Source organism: Globicephala melas, chromosome 3 (assembly GCF_963455315.2).
Source record: "Globicephala melas chromosome 3, mGloMel1.2, whole genome shotgun sequence".
In the NCBI taxonomy this organism is placed as follows: Eukaryota; Metazoa; Chordata; class Mammalia; order Artiodactyla; family Delphinidae; genus Globicephala; species Globicephala melas.
Window position 1 is genome coordinate 6,265,682 of NC_083316.1, and position 20,354 is coordinate 6,286,035.

The following is a 20,354-nucleotide window of genomic DNA, read 5'->3' on the forward strand; positions in this document are numbered from 1 at the left end:
CGTGGTGATCGTGATAAACCATTGATATTGCTGGAAGCTGTTTTTGTTTCAAGGACACATTCCCTTCCCTTGACAAAGGCTCCTTACAGAGTCTGAAAGACGTTATCAGATCTTTCCTGCATGTTTTTTCCTTGCAGAACTGAAGAGTATCAAAGGGTGAATATTATCATTTCACATGGACCCAGCCATTATGTTAATTCACCTGAAAGCTAGAAATATGCTTTCTATTCTGAAGATGTGTGGAGGATGGAGAGCTTGAACAGAGGGGTTAACCAGGAGTCCAGCACATTAACCAGCTCTGTGTGGGCACTTAGCCTAATAAAATAAATACTGTGTGGGCTTCCCTGGTGGCTCAGTGGTTGAGAGTCCGCCTGCTGATGCAGGGGACCTGGGTTCCTGCCCCGGTCCGGGAAGATCCCACATGCCGTGGAGCGGCTGGGCCTGTGAGCCATGGCCGCTGAGCCTGCGCGTCCGGAGCCTGTGCTCCACAACCGGAGAGGCTGCAAGAGTGAGAGGCCCGCATACCGCAAAATAAATAAATAAATAAATACTTTCTGGGCAGCATATAAAGTGTATAATTAAGCAACAATTATATTGAGTACCCAGCATCATTCAGAAGCTCTGGATTATTGCTGGTAGAAATGTCTGCATAATTTTAACTTCCTGACCTTAGCAACAGCTCCATACCAAGGATAGCCATGGAGATGCTCCATAGCGATGGAGCCATGAGTCAAGCACCTTCAACATGGTTCTGCATTCTCTGTTTTTTCTGTGTCTCATGGAAAACCCAATGGCTAGAATTCAGCATATTGTAACATTTTGACAGTGTCCCAGCTAGGGATCCGCTGATGATGAGCTCACTGAAAGCCTGGAGGAAGAACTGCAGCATTAATCATGCTCAGGAAGAAGGCAGGAGCAGTGTGCATGCACCTCTGGGAGAGATGGTCCAGAGGTGTTCCTAGGGAGGGTGGAACCACTGCATCTTTCAAACCAGAAAGCGATAATGACTAAAGCAAGGTGAGCAGTAGGTGCCCTGAAGTACGTACTGCCACAGGTCACCAAAGGGCAACACACACAGGGGTGCCAGGAACAGTTCTCTGGACTGGAGGAATTCTTTGAAAGCATAAAAGCCACAACTACCAGAAACTTCCCTCTGAACGGCTCAAAGGAGTCAGGTGGACATGCCGAGACAGGTTGGAGACGGGCCTGGGTTCAGGAGCTGGGAGGAAGAACACCTGACATTTCTTTAAAGTCTCCTCTTTTAAATGAAAACCGTATTCCAAATCTGTAGTCAAACCCATAATATATCCAAGTTCATACTGAAAAGATTTTAAATTACTTTCAAATTTAATATCTCAGTTTCTCTTCCCCTTCCTAATTCCCCTCTTCCCCTGCAGTGCCATCTCCAGAAAGTATGGAATACACACGTTTGTTTCTCTGTAGCTGACACCACTAGTAGCAGAGCTGGGAGGTAGAGTAAGGAGGTCAGTAATCTGAATTGCCTAAGTTAACAAGAACAACAAAAAAAGGTGTCCTAGGGCTGCTCGAATTCTACCAATCTTTCTTTTCTTCTATAAAAAGCAACCATTAGTGAGCTCCTTTGTTATCTAACCTAAAAAAGAAAATGCCCTGTGATTTTGACCCACTTGTAGGAAGATACTCAGGTTTTAGGCTGTTTTTTGTTTTGTTTGATTTTCGAATGAGCTGAAGAAGGAGACTTTGGAGGGCCTGGGCCCCCAGACTAGACAGGGTACGTACTTCTTATCATCAGCTCTCCAATGTATGAGGCTAAAGCCCAGTGCACAGACCCACGATATCAGATGCACCAACTGCTTCCCACTTAAAATCACTCTTCTCCAAAGGATGAAACCATGACTGCATTAATCAGGGTGCATCTTTTCTCCATGGCAAAAGGCCAGCACTACCTCTCCAGCCCCACTTTTATCATTTCTCCTGACCTGCAGCTGCCTCCAGGGCTCTTTCTTAAACATGAGCTTATCCCTTATTATGTTAGTCGTTTGCAGTCCCAGAATTTGTTTGCAGTCCTTAGCATTTGTGAATAACTCGGAAACAGCATGAGACTTTGATCCATCTGTCCTTGGATGACACTGGGTCACCTTCTTTGGAAGATTGCATAGGATTTCAGTGCATCTGTGTCCAGCCACAGGAGGAAAAGTGTCTATAAATGAAACCCCTTAGATTTCAAACCAACACAGTTATTTGTCCACTCATTCCTTTGTCTTCACAGCACAGTTTCATTGAATACCCTGTATATTACAGGCCTGACTGCTGGAGTCCAAGCACAAAGAGATGAATAAAATAGTCTGTGCTCTCAAGAATTTACAAAATCTCCTATTAGAAAATTGTGTCTCACAAGAAGTCCAAAAGGAGACTTGCAGGTTAAGTTCCTATAGCCTACCTAGGGAATGAGTGAACCTGTTGGCTGGAAGCTGGTTAAGTGACCCAGAGTTGACTGTGATATTGGAAAGGTCTTGAAGAAGTGTGGAGATCCAAAAAGATAGGGGAGGAGTGTTGTCAACATCATGGCAGAATAAGACATCCCTTATGTTTGTCCCCAACAATAATTTGTAATCTATCCTTGGAGAAAAGTGCCTTTGTAGGAGCTGTGGGACCCAGCACCATATAGGATCCAGAAGGAGTCTCGTCCACCCATGTGTTGGACAGTAGGCATACAGACCTTGATCCTGGCTGTGGACCCTGCAGTGACATGTAATCCAGCTTCAGCAGCTCTTGGCCACGGAGCCCCCTGGAAAACAGTCTTAGCCAGTGACCCATGGAAGAGAGAGACTTTGCAGAAGTCCAGGTTTTCAGAGGAGAAGTTCTAGCACACCATTGGAGAAAAAAACATGAGTTTGGACAAGCTGAAGTGGGTAAGAGAAACAGTCTGACTCTGTCCACACCACCCTTCCCCCAAGATGGCACAGCTTAAGTCCAAGAGAGATGTTCTCACTCTCTGACTTCTCCTGTGAGCACCCAGCTTCCCAGCTGTGCAGGATGCTACCAAGCTGGGAGAGGAGCAGATAGGACTCTCAGAGGGCTTTAAGAGAACACAGATGCTACTAACTGCATGACTGCCTTTGTCAAGAAGCCCACCCACAAGCCGCTGGGAACACTTCACCCACAGATCTCCCCAGCTGGCTCACGGGCACCCTCATTGTTCCACATGCCTCATGCACACCCCTACCCTGCGGCCAGCTCCCTGTGCATATTCCCTCCCGATGGCAGCATCGAGAGGGAGCTTGGACCAACGGCTAGTGGGCATGCACAGAAAGCTGACTGAAATCTGAGGGCCAGAGAGAGACCACAAACTTGAGCTTTAGTGAGTTTTGTTTGGGAAAACAAAAGGAAGACTGTCAGCAGTCGGCCTGGTGCATTGTAGGATGGAGAGGAGGCATACAAGCTTAGAATTCTGTCATAAGAGGGAGCAAGAAAGGTGGAGAGATGTATCCACAGAAGATCCCGAAAGCCTCAGAAGCACTAGCAGGGCTGGAGGAAGATATTTATGCCCTGAAGACAGTTAGTAAAGGGTGCAGGAAGTGAGTGCTACTTCACATACGAAGACAGCAATGCAAAACTTTACGGAACATGAAATCAAGGAAGAAAGGAACAAAGGAACTAAAAAACAGCTAGAAAACAATTCATTATTAAGCCCTTACCTATCAATTTTACTCTAAGTGTAAATGGATTGAATTGTCCATTTAAAAGGCATAGAGTGGCTATACAGATAAAAAAACAAGATCCAACTATATGCTGCCTACAAGGAACTCACCTCAGCTTTAAGGACACACATAGGATCAAAGTAAAGGAATAGAAAAAGATATTCCATGCAAGTGGAAACAAAAAGAGAGTAAGGGTAGCTATACTTATATCCGATAAATACACTTTCATCCAAAAACAGTAACAAAAAACAAAGAAAGTCATTATGTATTGACAAAGGGGTCAATTCATCTAGAAGATATAAAAATCATAAATATATATGCATCCAACATCAGAACACCTAAATAAATTAAGCAAATGCTAGTAGATATGATAGGAGAAATAGATGACAATGGAATAATAGTAGAGAACATCAATACATCACATTCAACAATAGATCATCCAGACAGAAAGCCAAGTAGGAAACATTGGACTTGAACTAAACTGTTAGGTCAAATGGACCTAATAGACATATTTGGAACACTCCATCTAACAGCAACAGAATACATTCTTCACAAGCACACATGGAACATTCCAGAATAGATCATATGTTAGGTCATAAAACATGTCTTAGCAAAATTAAGGTTGAAATTATACCATGTATCTTTTCCAATCACAATGGTATGAAACTAGAAATCAGTAACAGTAGGAAAACTGGGAATTTCACAAATATATAGAAATTAAACCACGTACTCCTAAACAATCAATGGTCAAAGAAGAATACAAAAGGAAAAACAAAATATAACTTGAAACAAATGAAAATGGAAACACAAGGTACCAGAACCTATAGTATGCTGCAAAAGCAGTTTTTAAAGGGAAGTTTATAATTACAAATGCCTACATTAAGAAAAAGAAAGATCTCAAATAAAAACCCTAACATTACACCTCAAAGAAATAGAAAAAGAAGAACAAACTAAGCCCAAAGTTAGAAGAAGGAAGGAAATAACAAAGATCAGAGCAGAAATTAATGAAATACAAACTAAGAAGACAATAGAAAAGATCAGTGAAGCTAAGAGCTGCTTTTTGAAAAGATAAACAAAATAAACAAACCTTTAGGTAGACTAGCCATAGGGAAAAAAGAGAGAGGACTGGAATAAATAAAATTAGAAATGAAATAGAAGACATTGCAGTTGATACTACCCAAATTCAAAGGACCATAAGAGACTACTATGAAAATTATACACCAACAAATTGGACTACAGAGAAGAAATGGATAACTTCTTGGAAATATACAACCTACCAAGACTGAATGATGAAGAAATAGAAAGTCCTAACAGACCAATAATGAGGAAGGAGATTGAATCAGTAATCAAAATCTCCAACAAAGAGAAGCTCAGGACCATATGATTTCACTAGTGAATTCTACCAAACATTTAAAGAAAAATTAATCCCAATATTTCTCAAACTTTTCCCAAAATTGAAGAGGAGGAAACACTTCCAAACTCACTTTATGAGGCCAGCATTACCCTGATATCAAAGCCTGATAGGGACACTAAAAGAAAAAAACAACAAATAACAACAACAACAAAAAAACACAGACTAATATTCCTGATAAATACAGATGCAAAAATTCTGAACAAAATATTAGCAAGCCAACTTGAACAGCATATTAAAATGATCATGCACAATGATCAAACGGGATCTATCCCTGAGATACAAGGATGGTTCAACACATGCGAACTAATAAGTGTGATACACCACATTAATAGAATGAAAGATAAAAATCATATGATCTCTTATCTCAATAAATGCAGGAAAAGCATTTGATGAAATACATCTTCTCATGATAAAAACTTTCAACAAATTGGGTATAGAAGGAACACACCTCAGCATGATAAAGTTGCCATATAACAAGTGCATAGCTAATATCATACTCAATAATAAAAGGCTGAAAGCTTTTCCTCTAAAATCAAGACAAGAAGAGGGTGCCTCTCTTGCCACTTTTATTCAACATAGTACTGGAAGTCTTACCCAGAGAAATCAGGCAAGCAAAAGAAATGAAAGGCATACAATTAGAAGGAAGATGAAAACTTGTCTTTGTTTGCAGATGATGATATGATCTTATACATAGAGAACCCTAAAGGCTCCACCAAAAAAAAATTGCTAGAACTAATCAAAAAATTCAATTAAGTCACAGCATACAGAATCAACATACAGAAATCAGTTGTGTTTCTATACACTAACAATGAATTATCTGATAAAGAAATAAAGAAAACAATCCCATTCACAATGGCATCAAAAACAAGAAAATATTTAGGAATAAATTACACCAAGCAGGTGAAAGATCTGTACACTGAAAACCATAAGACTTTGATGAAAGTAACTGAAGAAGACACAAGAAAATGGAAAGAAATCCCATGTTCATGGATCAGAAGAATATTGTTAAAATGTTCATACTACCTAAAGCCATCTATAGATTCAATGCAATTCCCATCAAAATTCCATTAGCAGTTTTCACAGAAATAGAACAAACAATTCTAAAATTTGTATAGAACCACAAAAGACCCTGAATAACCAAAGTAATCCTGAGAAAGAAGCATAAAGCTGGGGGCATCACACTCCTGATTTCAAACTACACTGCAAAGCTACAGTAATTAAAACCATACGGTACTGGCAAAAAAAAATTGACACATAGACAAGTGGAACAGGATACAGAGCCCAGATAACCCCTTGCATATGTGGTAAACTAATATTTGACAAGGGAGCCAATGATACTCAATAAGTAAAGGATAGTCTCTTCAATAAATGGTATTGGGAAAATTAAATACCACATGCAGAAGAATGAGATTGGACCCCTATCTTACACCACTAACAAACATTAATTTGAAATGGATAAGAGACCTGAAACCTTCAAACTCCTAGAAAAAAAACATAGGGGAAAAAACTCCTTGACACTGATCTTAGCAATGATTTTTTTGGATATGTCACCAAAAGCACAAACAACAAAAGCAAAAATAAGTGAGTGGAACTACATCAAGCTAAAAAACTTCTGAATGGCAAGAGAAACCATCAACGAAATGAAAAAGCAACCTACAGAATGGGAGAAACTACTTGCCAATAATATATCTGATAATGGGCTAATATCCAAAATACATAAAGAACTCATACAACTCAACATAAAAAAATAATCAATTTAAAAGTAGGCAGAGGAACTGAATAGACATTTTCCAAAGAAGACATACAAATGGTCAACAGGACCTGAAAAAATGTTCAATATTATTAATAATTGGGGAAGTGTGTATCAAGACCACAGTAAAATGTGGCACACTCCGTAGAATGGCTATTATCAAAAAGATAAGAGATGACAAGTTTTGGCAAGGTTGTGGAGAAAAAGGAATAACGGGATATTATTTTCTCAACCATGAGAAAAAAGGAAATCCTGCCACTTGCAACAACATGAATGGACCCTGAGGGCATCATGCTGAGTGAAATAAGCCAGCCAGAGACAGACAAATACTGTATGATGTCACTTATATGTGAAATCTAAGAAAGCTGAACTCACAGAAACAGAGAGTAGAACGGTGGTTACCCAGGGCTGGGGAAAGGTGGGAGAAGTGGGGAGATGTTGGTCAAAAGGCACAAGCTTCCTGTTATAAGATGAATATGTTCTGGTGATCTAAGGTACAGTGTGGTGACTAGAGCTAACAATACGGTATTACATGCTTGAAAGTTGCTAAAAGAGTAGATCTCAAATGTTCTCACCACAAAAGGAGATGGTAATTATGTGAGGTGATGAGGATGTTAGCTAATGCTATAGTGATAATCATTTCCCAACATATAAGTGTATCAAATCAGCACATTGTACACCTTAAACTTATACAGTTTATATGTCAATTATGTCTAAATAGAACTGGAAAGAAAATAACTGAAAAATATGTCAAAAGACACAAACTGTCTGCAGAGGTCATTCCCACCCCTGACTCAGTTGGTCAAGAAAACTTATTAATGGTGCATCTCCAATCATCGGAAAGGAATGGTGTATTTTTTAAATGACTGAGCTGTTTTAGAACTCTCCTGTCTGACAACAGCTCTGGTGGCCATTGCAAACAACCGGATCAGCCATCAGAAAATAGGTTTGTTTGGATGGCTGCTGAGTCTGAGCAGTGGAATACAGGAATTTTGGCTGAGCTGTCATCCTCACGCTTCATCACCAGCCAGCATCACCTGGCCAGGACCCAGCCACTGCACTGGAGGAGAGGTGACCTGCCACTGCACTGGAGGAGAGGTGACCTGGAGGAGAGGAGAGCTTGGAAGCAGAGGTCAGCAGGATGCTGTATGCCACTCAACTGAAAGGCCAGGAGGAAATATCAGGAAAGTGGTACTAACACGTGCATCTCAGCAATCCCTTGCCCTTTCTCCAGCCAGACTTAGAGAAAGATTTCTTGACAGGGCAGTTGGCTGTCTTTATTTTTCCCTTTGCATTTTAACCCCAGCGTTTCCTTTCTGGGGTATTTTTGTTTTATTCGGACTGTGTCGTCTTCTGACATTGTAGTTGAGGTCTTGGTCCTGTTCTGAGCAAGGTATAGCAGATTCATCTTGCAGCAGCATCAAGTTGGCCAAAACTTGAGCTTTTTGCATCGTTTGACATTGAAGATGCCTGAGGATTCAGAGGTTCCTTGTCGGCAAAGCCAGGCGTTTCCTAACTTACTCACAGGGACAGCCAGAAGTAAACAGATTTCATCAGCGGCAGAGCAACAGGGTCTCACGTTAAGAGGGAGGGAAGTAGCCATTGTCTCTTTGTGGGACTTTTCTTTATGAAACGTGGGCCTCAGGGGGTCAGGGTCCCAGAGGTCAGACTACTTTTGATCCCAGTGAATGACCTGGGAAGATCTGATTTTACTCAGTTCGTATATTGTTACCAACACGACGGAAACTAGGTTTCTTGAGGTACTTTTCTTCTTAGTAAATAGAGGCTTATGTCACCTAGAAAATAGAATGTTTTGAAATGTAATTATGTTTGTGTATACATGCCTGGACTGCATCCTCTCCTGAAAGCAATGAAAATGTCATTTTTATGTCACGGAGCTGTTAGCCTTTAGGTTAGAGACTGGCTCACCAAGCAATTCCATATCCTTTGCCCAATTTGTTAGGTTTCTTTGTTCTCTTGGACTCTGGAAACTTGAGGGCCAGAATGATTGCTCCATCAACAGCCTCAGGGTGAGGGTCAGCTGTAAATTAGTGTGTGGCTACAGGCACATTTGGGTGTCTGTGCCTCCAGAACCCATTTTTAAGTATAAAAAATAGCCTATCTGGTCACATTTTGGCTAAAACTGTCAAGTTAAAAACCATAGAGTTAGAAACCTTCTCAGTTATATTAGCTCTGTCTTCTGTACTTCATAACAGAGTGATAGCACAGCCCTAACATGTGAAAGTCCAAAGTGGATTTCATCCCTAAAACTTAAAGGGAAGGGAGAGAGAGAGAGACCTCAGACTAAGTTGCTGTCAGTTTTATATAATGGCTGATACAATTGTTAATGTGTCAATTGTGTCACTTAAAAGAAGACATGCTGAGGTCCTAAGCCCCAGTAGCTGAGAATGTGACCTTATTTGGAAATAGGGTCATTGCACATGTAATTAGTTCAGATCAAGTCCTGCTGGAGTGGGGTGGGCCCTGATCCAATATGACTGGTGTCCTTGTAAGAAGATGGCCATGTGGAGACAGAGACACGTGGGGGGAGGGGAGCGGGCACCACGTGATGATGAAGACAGACATTGGAGTGATACAGTGGCTAGCCGACCACCAAAGCCAGGACGGGGCAAGGAAGGATTTCTCTGCTGGTTTCAGGGGAGCACAGCCCTGCCGGCACCTTGATTTCAGACTTCTGGCCTCCAGAACTATGAGATGATAAATTTCCGTTGTTTTAAGCCACCCAGTTTGTGGCACTTTGTTTCAGCAGTCCTGGGAGTTAGGAGTTTGGAATTAGCAGATACAAACTACTGTATATAAAATAAACAACAAGGTCCTGCTATATAGCAAAGTATCTTGTATAACATATAATGGAAAAGATTGAGAAAGAATATATATATATATGTATATATATGTGTGTGTGTGTGTGTGTATAACTGAATCATTTTACTGTGCACCTGAAACCAACACAGCATTGCAAATGAACTACACTTCAAAAAAAAAGAAAAAGAAAAGTCCTGGGAAACTGATATGATCAACACAACTGACTAGACTCCGCCAGAAGACATCTTGGAATTTTATTCTCTCTGTCCCGATGTCCCCCCCATACTACCCACTCCTTTTCCTCCCAGCCTCTCTTGCATACACACAAAGAGCAAGGAACCCAGGAATGGATCTGTGGATGGAGAAATTCATCCTTCAAGCTTCAGGAGCCCACCAGCCATGGCCTGTGAGGGGCCCACGTGGGAGAGATGGACTCCAATTGGAATCAGCAGTTCTTTGGGGCTGGATGAATAAAAGAAGTTTTTGAGAAATCTAAATGAAAGTGAAGACAGCAGGTTACAGTTCTCCCTAGTTGACAGAGAACGTCAGAAGGACAAAAGGCATCTGTGGACTGGTACCCAAGTCTATCCTACAGGCTGTGCTGTGCGTCATTATTTCTGAGGTCCGTTTAGTTCTGTACTTTGCAGTGCACTGCCCGGTCCAGAAATGAGAGCCATTCCTAGTCTTGCTTCCCCCAAGTCCCCACCTCCACCCACCACTATTCCTCACTAAGGCTCAAGAACTGGCAGATAGGTAGAGGTCATTTCCACCCCTAAACCTATGTTTAAATGCATTAGCGTGAGGAGTCCCAGAAAAGGATTTTTCCCTCTACGTTGCTTGCATGTATTTTCTGTGTGATTATCTGAAAACTCAGCCAGCCCCTGAACTGCATAAAGAGGGTCTTACCTCCCACTCTCCATCAGTGAGAGGGACGGGAGATGGCTTTGTATATTGGGGGCATCTGGTCCCTTACCTGGGGATGCACGTGGGACCTGAGTTCTGATTGGTTGCATTGATGAAGCTACTGTAAGATCCTGACCTTGAAGTTAACATTTTACTCTCAGTTTACATTTATAGGGTGATGGGTAAAAGGGAGGGATGTCATAGCAGTTTTCTAGGATTCCTGGAATGGTAAAGTAATAGGATGTTCACAAAGCAACATGAAAATTAAAAACAGCCTGCACCAGCTTCTTACGCGCTGTTGTCTATGTTGTACCACTTTTTTTTTTTTTTTTTTTTTTTTTAGCTATGCCGTGCAGCTTGTGAGATCTTAGTTCCCCAACCAAGGATCGAACCCGGGCCCTGGCAGGGAAGGCTCGGAGTCTTAACCACTGGACTGCCAGAGAATTCCCTGTACCAGTTTTATTAACTGGTCAATATCCTGTCAGTGTAGTCAGTATGGGGGGAAATGAGTTTAAAAGTCACTGGGGACTCCCCCCGGAGGTCCAGTGGTTAAGACTCCGTGCTTCCACTGCAGGGGGCATGGGTTCGATCCCTAGTCGGGGAACTAAGATCCTACATGCCGCACATGGTGTGGCCAAAAAAAGTCCCTAAAAGTCACTGGAGTTTGCACTGCTTATAAACATCTGCTCCCTGCAGTGACTTCAACTGTGCTATTAGACACAGCTGCCACGGGCTCAAAAAGGAACTTCATTTCTTAAAATCACTACTACTGAGACAGGAAAGTGACACTTGTCAGCTCACTTCATTTCCAGAGAGAAACTGGTGACCTCCTTATGGCTGTTGAGCTCAGATTTGTTCCAGCCACAGTTGGCTTGGTAGGAGGAAAGAGCCCTGAGTACAAGCATAGCCCTTCTGGAGAGTTCTCTGAGGTCCTAAGCCCTTCAGCCACTGGGACCGGAGATTCTGTCTCCTCATTTCCGCAGGAATCTGCCTTTCTTTTGCACATGGATCTGTCATTCTGTTAATGAAATCCACCAGCCTGCATTTTCTTATCTTTTTCTCTACCTTCCTCGCTCCATCCTCTTGTTTATCACTGTGTAGTTAATACGAAAAATCATGAGTACCATTTATGAAGTGCTTCCTGTATGTCAGGCTCTATGCCAAGTACATAAGTATTTGACCTAGTGACCAAGACAGCCAGTAAGATGGGCACTGGTACCCACTTTGGCTGATGGGGACAGTGAGGTTTGGAGGGGCTTATCCTAGGCCCCAAGCTCACTAGAGCAGGGGAGTCATGATTCCAACCAGGGTTACTTACTCCAAAGCCCACCTGCGCTCTTTGGTTCTTTATCCATTTCTCTTGTTATCTCCTCAGTCCTCGAACCTTCTATGGAGAAACAGGAAAATCTCAAAGCATATTCAACTCCCAAGCAGAAACTGATGACTTGATATTTATACTTGATTAAATACAAGCTATGCTGCTTATGTGACATGGCAGCCAAGCATAATCAACTTCTCAAGTCTCATTTACAGTTATAGGTGTGAAATAATCATTTGTCAGCTCTGCAGGATTACCCTGGGGAATCAAGTCTATTTCTCCTTGTATGCTGTACAAGAACCAAAATCAGAACCTTTAAGTTGACACGTAAAATTGACCACCACACCTGCCAACTAGGATGTGTGGGTGGTCATTGCCTAGAAGGTCATGGTGAGGATGCAGGGCCCAGCCAGCACAGCGAGAGCTTGGTGGGGCAGTGGGCCAAGGGTTTCCATCTGTCTTATGTCTTCGTGATACAAAACCCCATGAAAGGAGGAGTAAGGAGGGCCTGCCAGAAAGTTATATGAAAGTATATTATTCATATGTCAGAGTAGCTTATAGAAATAAAGTTCCCTACTTCATTTTTATATCTCCCGTGATTATTAATTTCTAGCATACTGTCTCATTCTGCAAATAATTACTAAAAAATACAAGTCATATATCCAATTATCCATATTGATCCCAGAAATATAAAGAAAATGTTATTAATATTCTGCTATTCATTTTATATTCGCTAGAGTTTGGTATAAAGTAAGAAATCTATATTCATTTGGAAGATTTTTTTCTTTTACAGAGCTCTTGAAATAAGGATTATTTTGCTTTCTTTTGATGCAATCTGGGCTTGCAAATGTATTTGAAGTGTGTGTGTGTGTGTGTGTGTGTGTGTGTGTGTGTGTGGTTGGTATAGAATGTAGACAAGCACTAGAGATTCTGAAATTTGTTCATGCACAAATTCTACGTCCTGTATGTATGTTGTTTTGGTATATTGTTTTCATCTGTTTGTTTGTTTTTTAATAGACCAGGCATTTGGAAAGACCTAAAGACCATGGGCTCAGTGTCTCTCTTTATATTTTTCATCACACTGCTTGTTCTGGGCAGACAGGTAAGAAGTCTGTTACTTCTGTAACTTCTCTAAAGTGCTGTATTAATAATACTTTGCTGACGTGCATTGCCATTGCTTCCATGCAAACAAATGTTGAAGCATCAGAATCATCTCATCACTTAAGAGAAAAGTAGGTAGCACAAGGTGTGTATGCTTGGCTATAGACACAAGAAAAAGGCCTCTCATTTTTTCTTTTTTCCCTAAGAGGCAAATTTTGTGAACAGTAGAAGTGTGAATCAATGAATTTCCTGTTAAGTCTCAAAATAAATGTGTGGGTTTCTGTAAGCCTACAGTGTATTCCCTCAATCGCTGCCACTAATTGGAAAAAAAAGTCCCCTTGCCTGGGGTTTTCATCTGCATTTCAAAACGTATAGCTTCTTTTTCTTTTAAGTGGGCATTAAATATCCCTGCTGTCACTTGCAATTATCCCTAGAAATATGGTCCCTTGTTCAAAAATTTTATTTTGTGATGCAAATGAAACATCCTCCTCGGGCTCTGTGCCCGCTTCTGGCCTCCCCGTGGAGCCTGTAGGTGCAGGACTTTTAAGGGCAATATCCTTTCTCTGCCTGCAAACAAGGACAATCACCCAAAGACTAAAGACTCATCCCACACCAGGTAGCTCTGCCTCAACCAAAGTTTGTTTTAAGTTCTTTAATGGATAGCATGAAACAAAGAAGTGATTTATGTGGAGATAACCAGGGAAGAGACAATGCCAATTAAATTATATACACATCTCTAAACAGTTATCTGAGAGGCAAACTATCAGCTGGGGAGTTTGGGTCTGCCTTCCCTTTCTCACCAGGAGGAAGCGGCTAATAATTGCACAGTCGGAGCAGAGACCAGATCTGTGACAGTCAGTCCAGCACCCGGGAATGCCATCCATCCTCTTCCATCTTCCTGGGGAAGTGCAAGGGGCATCCTTCCCTGGAGCTCACAGTGCAGCTCTCACCAATCTCCCTAGAGCTACGCTGTGGTCCTGATGCAGAGCTCAGAACACCCCGGTCCCCCCATCACCCTCCCCACCTCTGTCCCCGGCACATGCTAGGTTCTGCATTCTTAGGCAGTTTCTCCTACTAGAATGATCACTCAGATTGCTTCACAGCAATATATTTTAATGACCTAGAATCAAATTGAATTCTCCCAACTTTTTTTATTGATCACTGAGATAATATACAGGCAATACCACTACACAAATGTTGTCGAATCCCTGCTCACTGATCAGTTACTCCCTAAATGATTTAAATAAATTATCAAAAGTATGCAGTATTACGGCCAGGCATTCATTTAACATGATAGGGCTGGTACCGGTTTCCTTTTGTGTCACTAGTGTAATGATAAGTAATATGTCCATCTAGAGGCCTAAAGAGTAGTAATCCCTGCAGGATTAATTGTGTTCACAGTTACTCTTTAACTAGAACCAAGGATATACAGAGGTGAGCCGGAAGGCTGACCTTCAGTCCAAAATCATTCAGTGAATGATTTACTGAGGTCCCAAGTCTTCTGGGATAACAAGAACTGAGAAGTCTGTGATATAGTGCCTCTGCACACCCTTCCGGAAATACAACTGTATTATAAACAAATGTCTGATATTTGAAATAAGGTTGTCAAGTGTTGTAAGAATCCATGGCCTCAGAGTTACCTCTTTTCTGAATATGTTTTAAATAATAGCACAGACTTTTTGCAACTTATTTTTGTTATCATTTGTCCTAATGGCTCCCCTGACCCATGACCATCATTTTTGAAACGATGGCAATGTACTTGCTTTCTAAGAAAATGACTATACTAAATATTGCTCTAGGCATCTCAGAAACCTTAGTGAAAACATAACACATCCTAGACAAGAGCGACAGTACAGTACCACTCTCTGTACTGAAACCTAGTTTGTGACAGAAACGCAAGCCAACTCAAGGGCCTCTTTTGACAAAGAAAGGTCCCTTGTATTTCACCCAGGTTTAAAGGGCAGCCCCCTGCCATCAAGGGTCTGCATCCTAGGTGGGCTCATTCAGAGTATGGAACCGGGCAGCGGCAACCTAGTGCCTGAGAGTGAGGCCGAGGTCCTTGTGCGTGAGAGTTGAGGATCCCAGAGAAAGTGGAATCACATGCTGCCTGCGCCCCTGCCCAGAGACCACTTCTGTCCATGCAGAAAGGTGTAAGCCCAGTTCCTCAGGTACTTTTCAGAACTAGACAGAGCACGAGACGCCCTCGAGGCTGTGGTAGGACGTGAAACACAGCAGACAGGGTCGCTGGGGTCCCAGACGCGGCCTGGACACCCTCTCAAGACTCTTCCTGTTCTCTCTCCCATCACGCCAGAGCTCATGAAGACAAATTCCACATCTGAGTGGAATCTGGGCCCCTAAGCATTTGGGGAGTAGCCCCAGATGGAATCTGAGAGATGGGAGGTGATGTGAGGACTGGAGGTCATGGAGCAGGGCTGCTGTTTTAGTCGAAGTGTCACAAAGTCCTTAGAGCGCTTTCCCGCCCTGAGTCAGGGTCCCGGAGGAAGCAGCTCTCCCCACCCCTGGCTGGATCTCCTCATGCAGCCTCCCTGGGTCTCTGTGTCAAATCTCCCTCTCTTTTCTCCTGTAAGGACATCAGCCATTGGACTTACAGCCCACCCTCAATCCAGGATGATCCTTAAGTTCATTACATCCGCCGAGACCCTATTTCCAGAGATGTCACAGACACAGATACCGGGGTTCAGACTTGGAACGATCTTTTTGGCGACGTGATTAAGTCCATTACAACTGGTTTGGGATAAAAACATTTGTCTTCCTTTGGGGGACTGCACATGAGTTTTTAAGGTCCTTGCGCCTCAAGGCAAGGGCTCTGCAGCAGACTGCACTGGTTGGGGAGGTGAGGGGGAACGATTTGTCAGAAGGTCACTCTCAGTCCAATGTAGCTGGTCCCAAAGGGCTCCGATTCCTTTAGTAGGAGACTTAAAGAATGCTTGCACGTGGTGCAGTAGCAGTCCCGCAGAACACCTGAGCGACTCTTCACGAGCCTTACGAAAACCTTTCAATCTTCCACGAATTGGGCTTGCTGCCTGCCTCAACTGGCTCCATGGCTTCATCTCATGTTTCACTTTTGTCTGATCTTCGGTGTATACCTGTGTCTTCTCGAGGCCACCACCATAGATTGCTTCTGTTATTTTAGTTTAATACCGGCCACACCACTAGTATATCCCCCCACAAAATATCTAAATAAATGATCTGTTCTCCAAGGGAGAGGCCTTTTCCAGTACGTGCATAGCATGATTTCTATAAACACAGAATGTGGAAAATGTGTCCGTAATGTAAAACTTTAATATAAGCAAACTTTTAAACTATCTCTTTTGTAATCTTTTTAAAAAAAATGTCTTGTTATATGAGCTAAAGATAAGTGCCTCCCCAGAGGAGGCGGAGTAGTTTTTGAATATATCATACCTAGTTTGAGGCAAACCTAATTTCAGTGAATGAGCATTGTGCTTTCAGGTTTCAAACGGTGAATTATTTTTTGAAATTGCAATCTGTGCATGAGAGGCCATTTACGTGTGTGTTATTTTGCTTCGTGCTGTCATGGGTATAGCTAAGCAAACCAATAAAACACACTCCCTCCATTTAGTTCTTCTTTGCGTGTATTTGTCAATAATTACTATCTGTGCTGAAATACACTCTCTCTATTAGGCCCTTCTGTTACAGGAAGATTCATTCCAGGCTATTTCATTATATTAAATTATATACATCAGAGCAGATACAAAATGATGACAAACCAAAGAGACCCTGTGACAGTAAACGGGCCTATTTCTCCAATGTTAATAACAGCTGATTTTTAAAAACATTGAATTTTAATACATTATAAAGCATGAACACATACGTTTTTTACTAGCAGGCACCATCTTAATTAAATTATATCAAAATGAACTTTTGTCTAAATATAATGTCATTCTCTCAGTACAGTGCAATCCCAAATGAAAAAACACATACTTTTCACTGTATACTTAATTACATAATTTGTGGTAGAGGAAAACTGATTTTCAGCTGTTAAAGGCAAACTGCCACAAATGAACACTATTATTTTTTAAATGCCAATCATGAAACAATGCACTCTCTCTACTAAAATATTTTCCATTTTTCTTTTATTCATTATTTATATTCTATCACAGCTCTTTTCAAAAAATAATTCAAGCCACCATTTATTAACATGACTATGTAAGAAGCTTTCATGTCATTTTTGTCTTTCAAGGCTTCAGTATAGCTATTTTCTCTGTTTCTGAGGCTGGTTCTTTCCCAAATTTGCATTTTGGAAATCCATGTTGGAGGGTGAAATGAGAGGCATTTGGGGGCAACTGAGGGCTTGGTAGGGAGGGTGACAATTCCGTTTGGGGGGGGGTTCTTTTTTAGGTTTGTTTCATTCTTTTTATTTTCTCTTTAAAACCTCCACTCTCTGGCAGGACAAGATGCCTATTGTTTCTTTACCTCTGTGTCCTCTTGTAACAGAATGAATATTACTGTAGGTTAGACTTCTTATGGAAGAACAAGTTCAAAAAAGAGCGAGAGGAGATAGAAACCATGGAGAACTTGAACCGCGTGCTGCTGGAGAACGTGCTCCCTGCACACGTGGCTGAGCACTTCCTGGCCAGGAGCCTGAAGAATGAGGTCAGAGAGACTGGGCTGAAGGGCAGAGGCTGGGCTGGTGGAGAGAGGCGGGGCCAATGGGGAGAGGCGGGGCTGGTGGAGAGAGGCGGGGCCGATGGGGAGAGGCTGGGCCAACGGGGAGAAGTGGGGTTGATGGGGAGAGGCTGGGCTGATGGGGAGAGGTGGGGCTGATGGGGAGGGGCGGGGCTGGTGAAGAGAGGCGGGGTTGATGGGGAGAGGCGGGGCTTCTGGCCAGGGAAGGGTGTGCGCTGGTGAGGGCCAAAAGCTCCTGGCAGTGACCTAGAGGCCTGTGGCACTTCAAACATGTCAGTGTTCAAAATACTCGACATTGGCCTGAACGTGTCCATTTTCAAGAGTATATTGACTGGCCATATAGAGATCAACTGAGAATAGTGAGTTAGACTCACCTATGAACATCTTAGCATGAAGTTGATTCATTCTTCCTAGTTTTTCTTCCCCAATCATGTAAAGCTCTGAACGTACAATATGAGGCACTGGAGTTCCAAATATGTCACAAAAGGGGTCACCACCCTCTGCCTAGTGTGGGAGGACGCTTCCTTACCAGCATGCCATCAAGGCCAAATCAAGAAGCAAAATCACACCATGCATCCCACACTCCACTGTTCCATGGCTCGTGACTTCCCTGAGAGCCTTTTAAGGGTCTTAGGATTTCAAAGGTATGAGATAGAATTTAGGAGTTAGCCACACAAGGACAGATCAAAGACTTGAGACCATCCATCTGAATGGATAGAAAAGGGAATTTCGTGGAGCATCTAAAGGAATGGATATTTAACTAGAGTTGGAGAGATTGGCATGTTGTTTCAATGCTGAATTGGCTTATGAAATGAAATGTCATGAATTTTCTTTAATGTAACTAAATTACAAGAGTCAGCAGATGTATCTACAGTGGGACTCTGTTAATTTAAGAAACATGCATTTGAGCACCCACTGAGTGAATGACCTGTGTTTGGTGCTGTGGAGTTTCAGAGATGTATGAGGTGCAATCCCCATTCTCAGGAAATGTTCAGTGAGGATTGGGAATGGATGAGGGATCCGGAAACCTGTAGATGGAGGAACTCGTTAATAGATAAGCTGAACTTTGATGACACTTATGCACAGAGCAGCCAAGTGAGAAGGCTTGGAACGGTATTTATCTGTAACGTATTTACATTGACATTGAGAAGAAAGTGCCAGGTGGTGGGCAGGGACTGGACCTTATCACTCTGGTCTTTCTGGAAGCATGCTAGGCATGGTGAGCCAGTCCAGGGGCCCCAGCAGGTCCCACCATTCACTTCTCTGTTTCTTCGCCTGGTGTTTTCTGCTTTCAGTAGGTTATTCAGCAACTTATTTACCTCTTGGTCACAGGCAGTGAAATCATTACATCTATTAAAAAGGAACCATCTGTTTTCATTAGCAGTTTAAGAGCTTGTTTGTGTCTATATGTCTAGCTGTCAATTCAGGTTATAAATTCCTCTGTTGCCCCTGCCCTGGGTCAGGCTGGTGCTGGGCCTGGTTACAGAGATGAACCGGCCCAGGAGGAGACAGAATCCTATTGTCTCCAAAGGTGCCAACTGCGTAAATGCAGGAGTCCAGAAAGTCCACCACTGTGAGCAAGTGACTTCTGAACCAGAAAAGAAAGTGCTAGAAACTGGCAGAGAGATGAAGGCTGTAGAGGGGGAGAAAAAGACCATTCCAGGCTTCAAGGGGCTACTTCTGTCCAGATGACAGGACGGTGCTTCGTTCAAGACCTTAAGAGGCCCCGGGTTCAGCCCTACAGCACTTGGTGACCTCTTCTGCCCCCTCCTGACGTCTCCCTAGGCCAGACCAGGGGAATCATCTGTTCTCTCTATTCATTCCTGTTTGCTTGACTTATTCTAAGCAGGCCTCTGGACACAGTTGCCCCTTTGGAAATCATAAGGAAAAGCAGATGGGGATGTAGAGTGAAACCCACAGGTGGACAGCATGGGCTTGAACCTTTGTCCCAACATTTTCTGTCATGGTAATGTGAGCTACTTCCCCAGCCTGAGCCCCGTCTCCCCTTGAGTCAAAGGGGAATTGTGCTTTACTTTGCACAATTCTTAGGTAGAGTGTGGGATGTTGCATGTCACACTGAGCATCCGTCCCTCCAGCTGAGGTGGGCATTTGATAGAGCAGGACCCGGAGTCCCACATCCATGCAGGTGGGACATACCTGGTGGGCAGGCAGCACCAAAGCACCAATGGACTCATCCACTTACCGAGTGGCCCTACTGTGTGCCAGGCCAGTGACCCTTCTGCGACTAGCACGTCATGGGTGCTCCCAAGATGGGAGTGACATTTCCCTCCAAGTTTCCTCATCAGTGCTGCGAGTTTCAGAACACACACAGCGTCTTCTACAGCCTTCACCGCCCACGTGGGGTCCGTGAGGAAGGCTGCAGTGTCAGGGCAGCACCACCCGGTGGGCTTGAACCCTGGAACAGGCACCACCTCACTGCGCCGGCAGTTTGGGAACTTTTCGGAGACAAAGTAGGAATCAGCGCGTTTCGTTGAAATCAGCTCTGGGTTCTGTTGCCTCATTTGTCAGATCAAGAAGGTGAATTCCTTGGGGGCCTCGTCCATGGCCACATCACGCCTGTGTGTGCACGTGAACCTGACTTAGGCGCTAAAATGATTTCCCCCGCAGACAGTCAGCACCCATTCACCAAGCTCCCAGCTTATTCCTTCATTCAGGAAACACACCCCTGACCCAGGC

General features: G+C 42.9%; 1 protein-coding gene across 1 annotated transcript in view; it reads left to right on the forward strand.

Annotated features, from left to right (window-relative positions):
• Window positions 1–20,354, forward strand: part of ADCY2 (adenylate cyclase 2) — a 445,822-nt gene that overhangs the window by 394,033 nt on the left and 31,435 nt on the right. Inside the window, exons 19-20 of the mRNA XM_030856549.2 lie at window positions 12,906–12,990; window positions 17,466–17,624. Coding sequence (XP_030712409.1) covers window positions 12,906–12,990; window positions 17,466–17,624 — 244 coding nt within the window. The remainder of the gene's footprint in view (window positions 1–12,905; window positions 12,991–17,465; window positions 17,625–20,354) is intronic.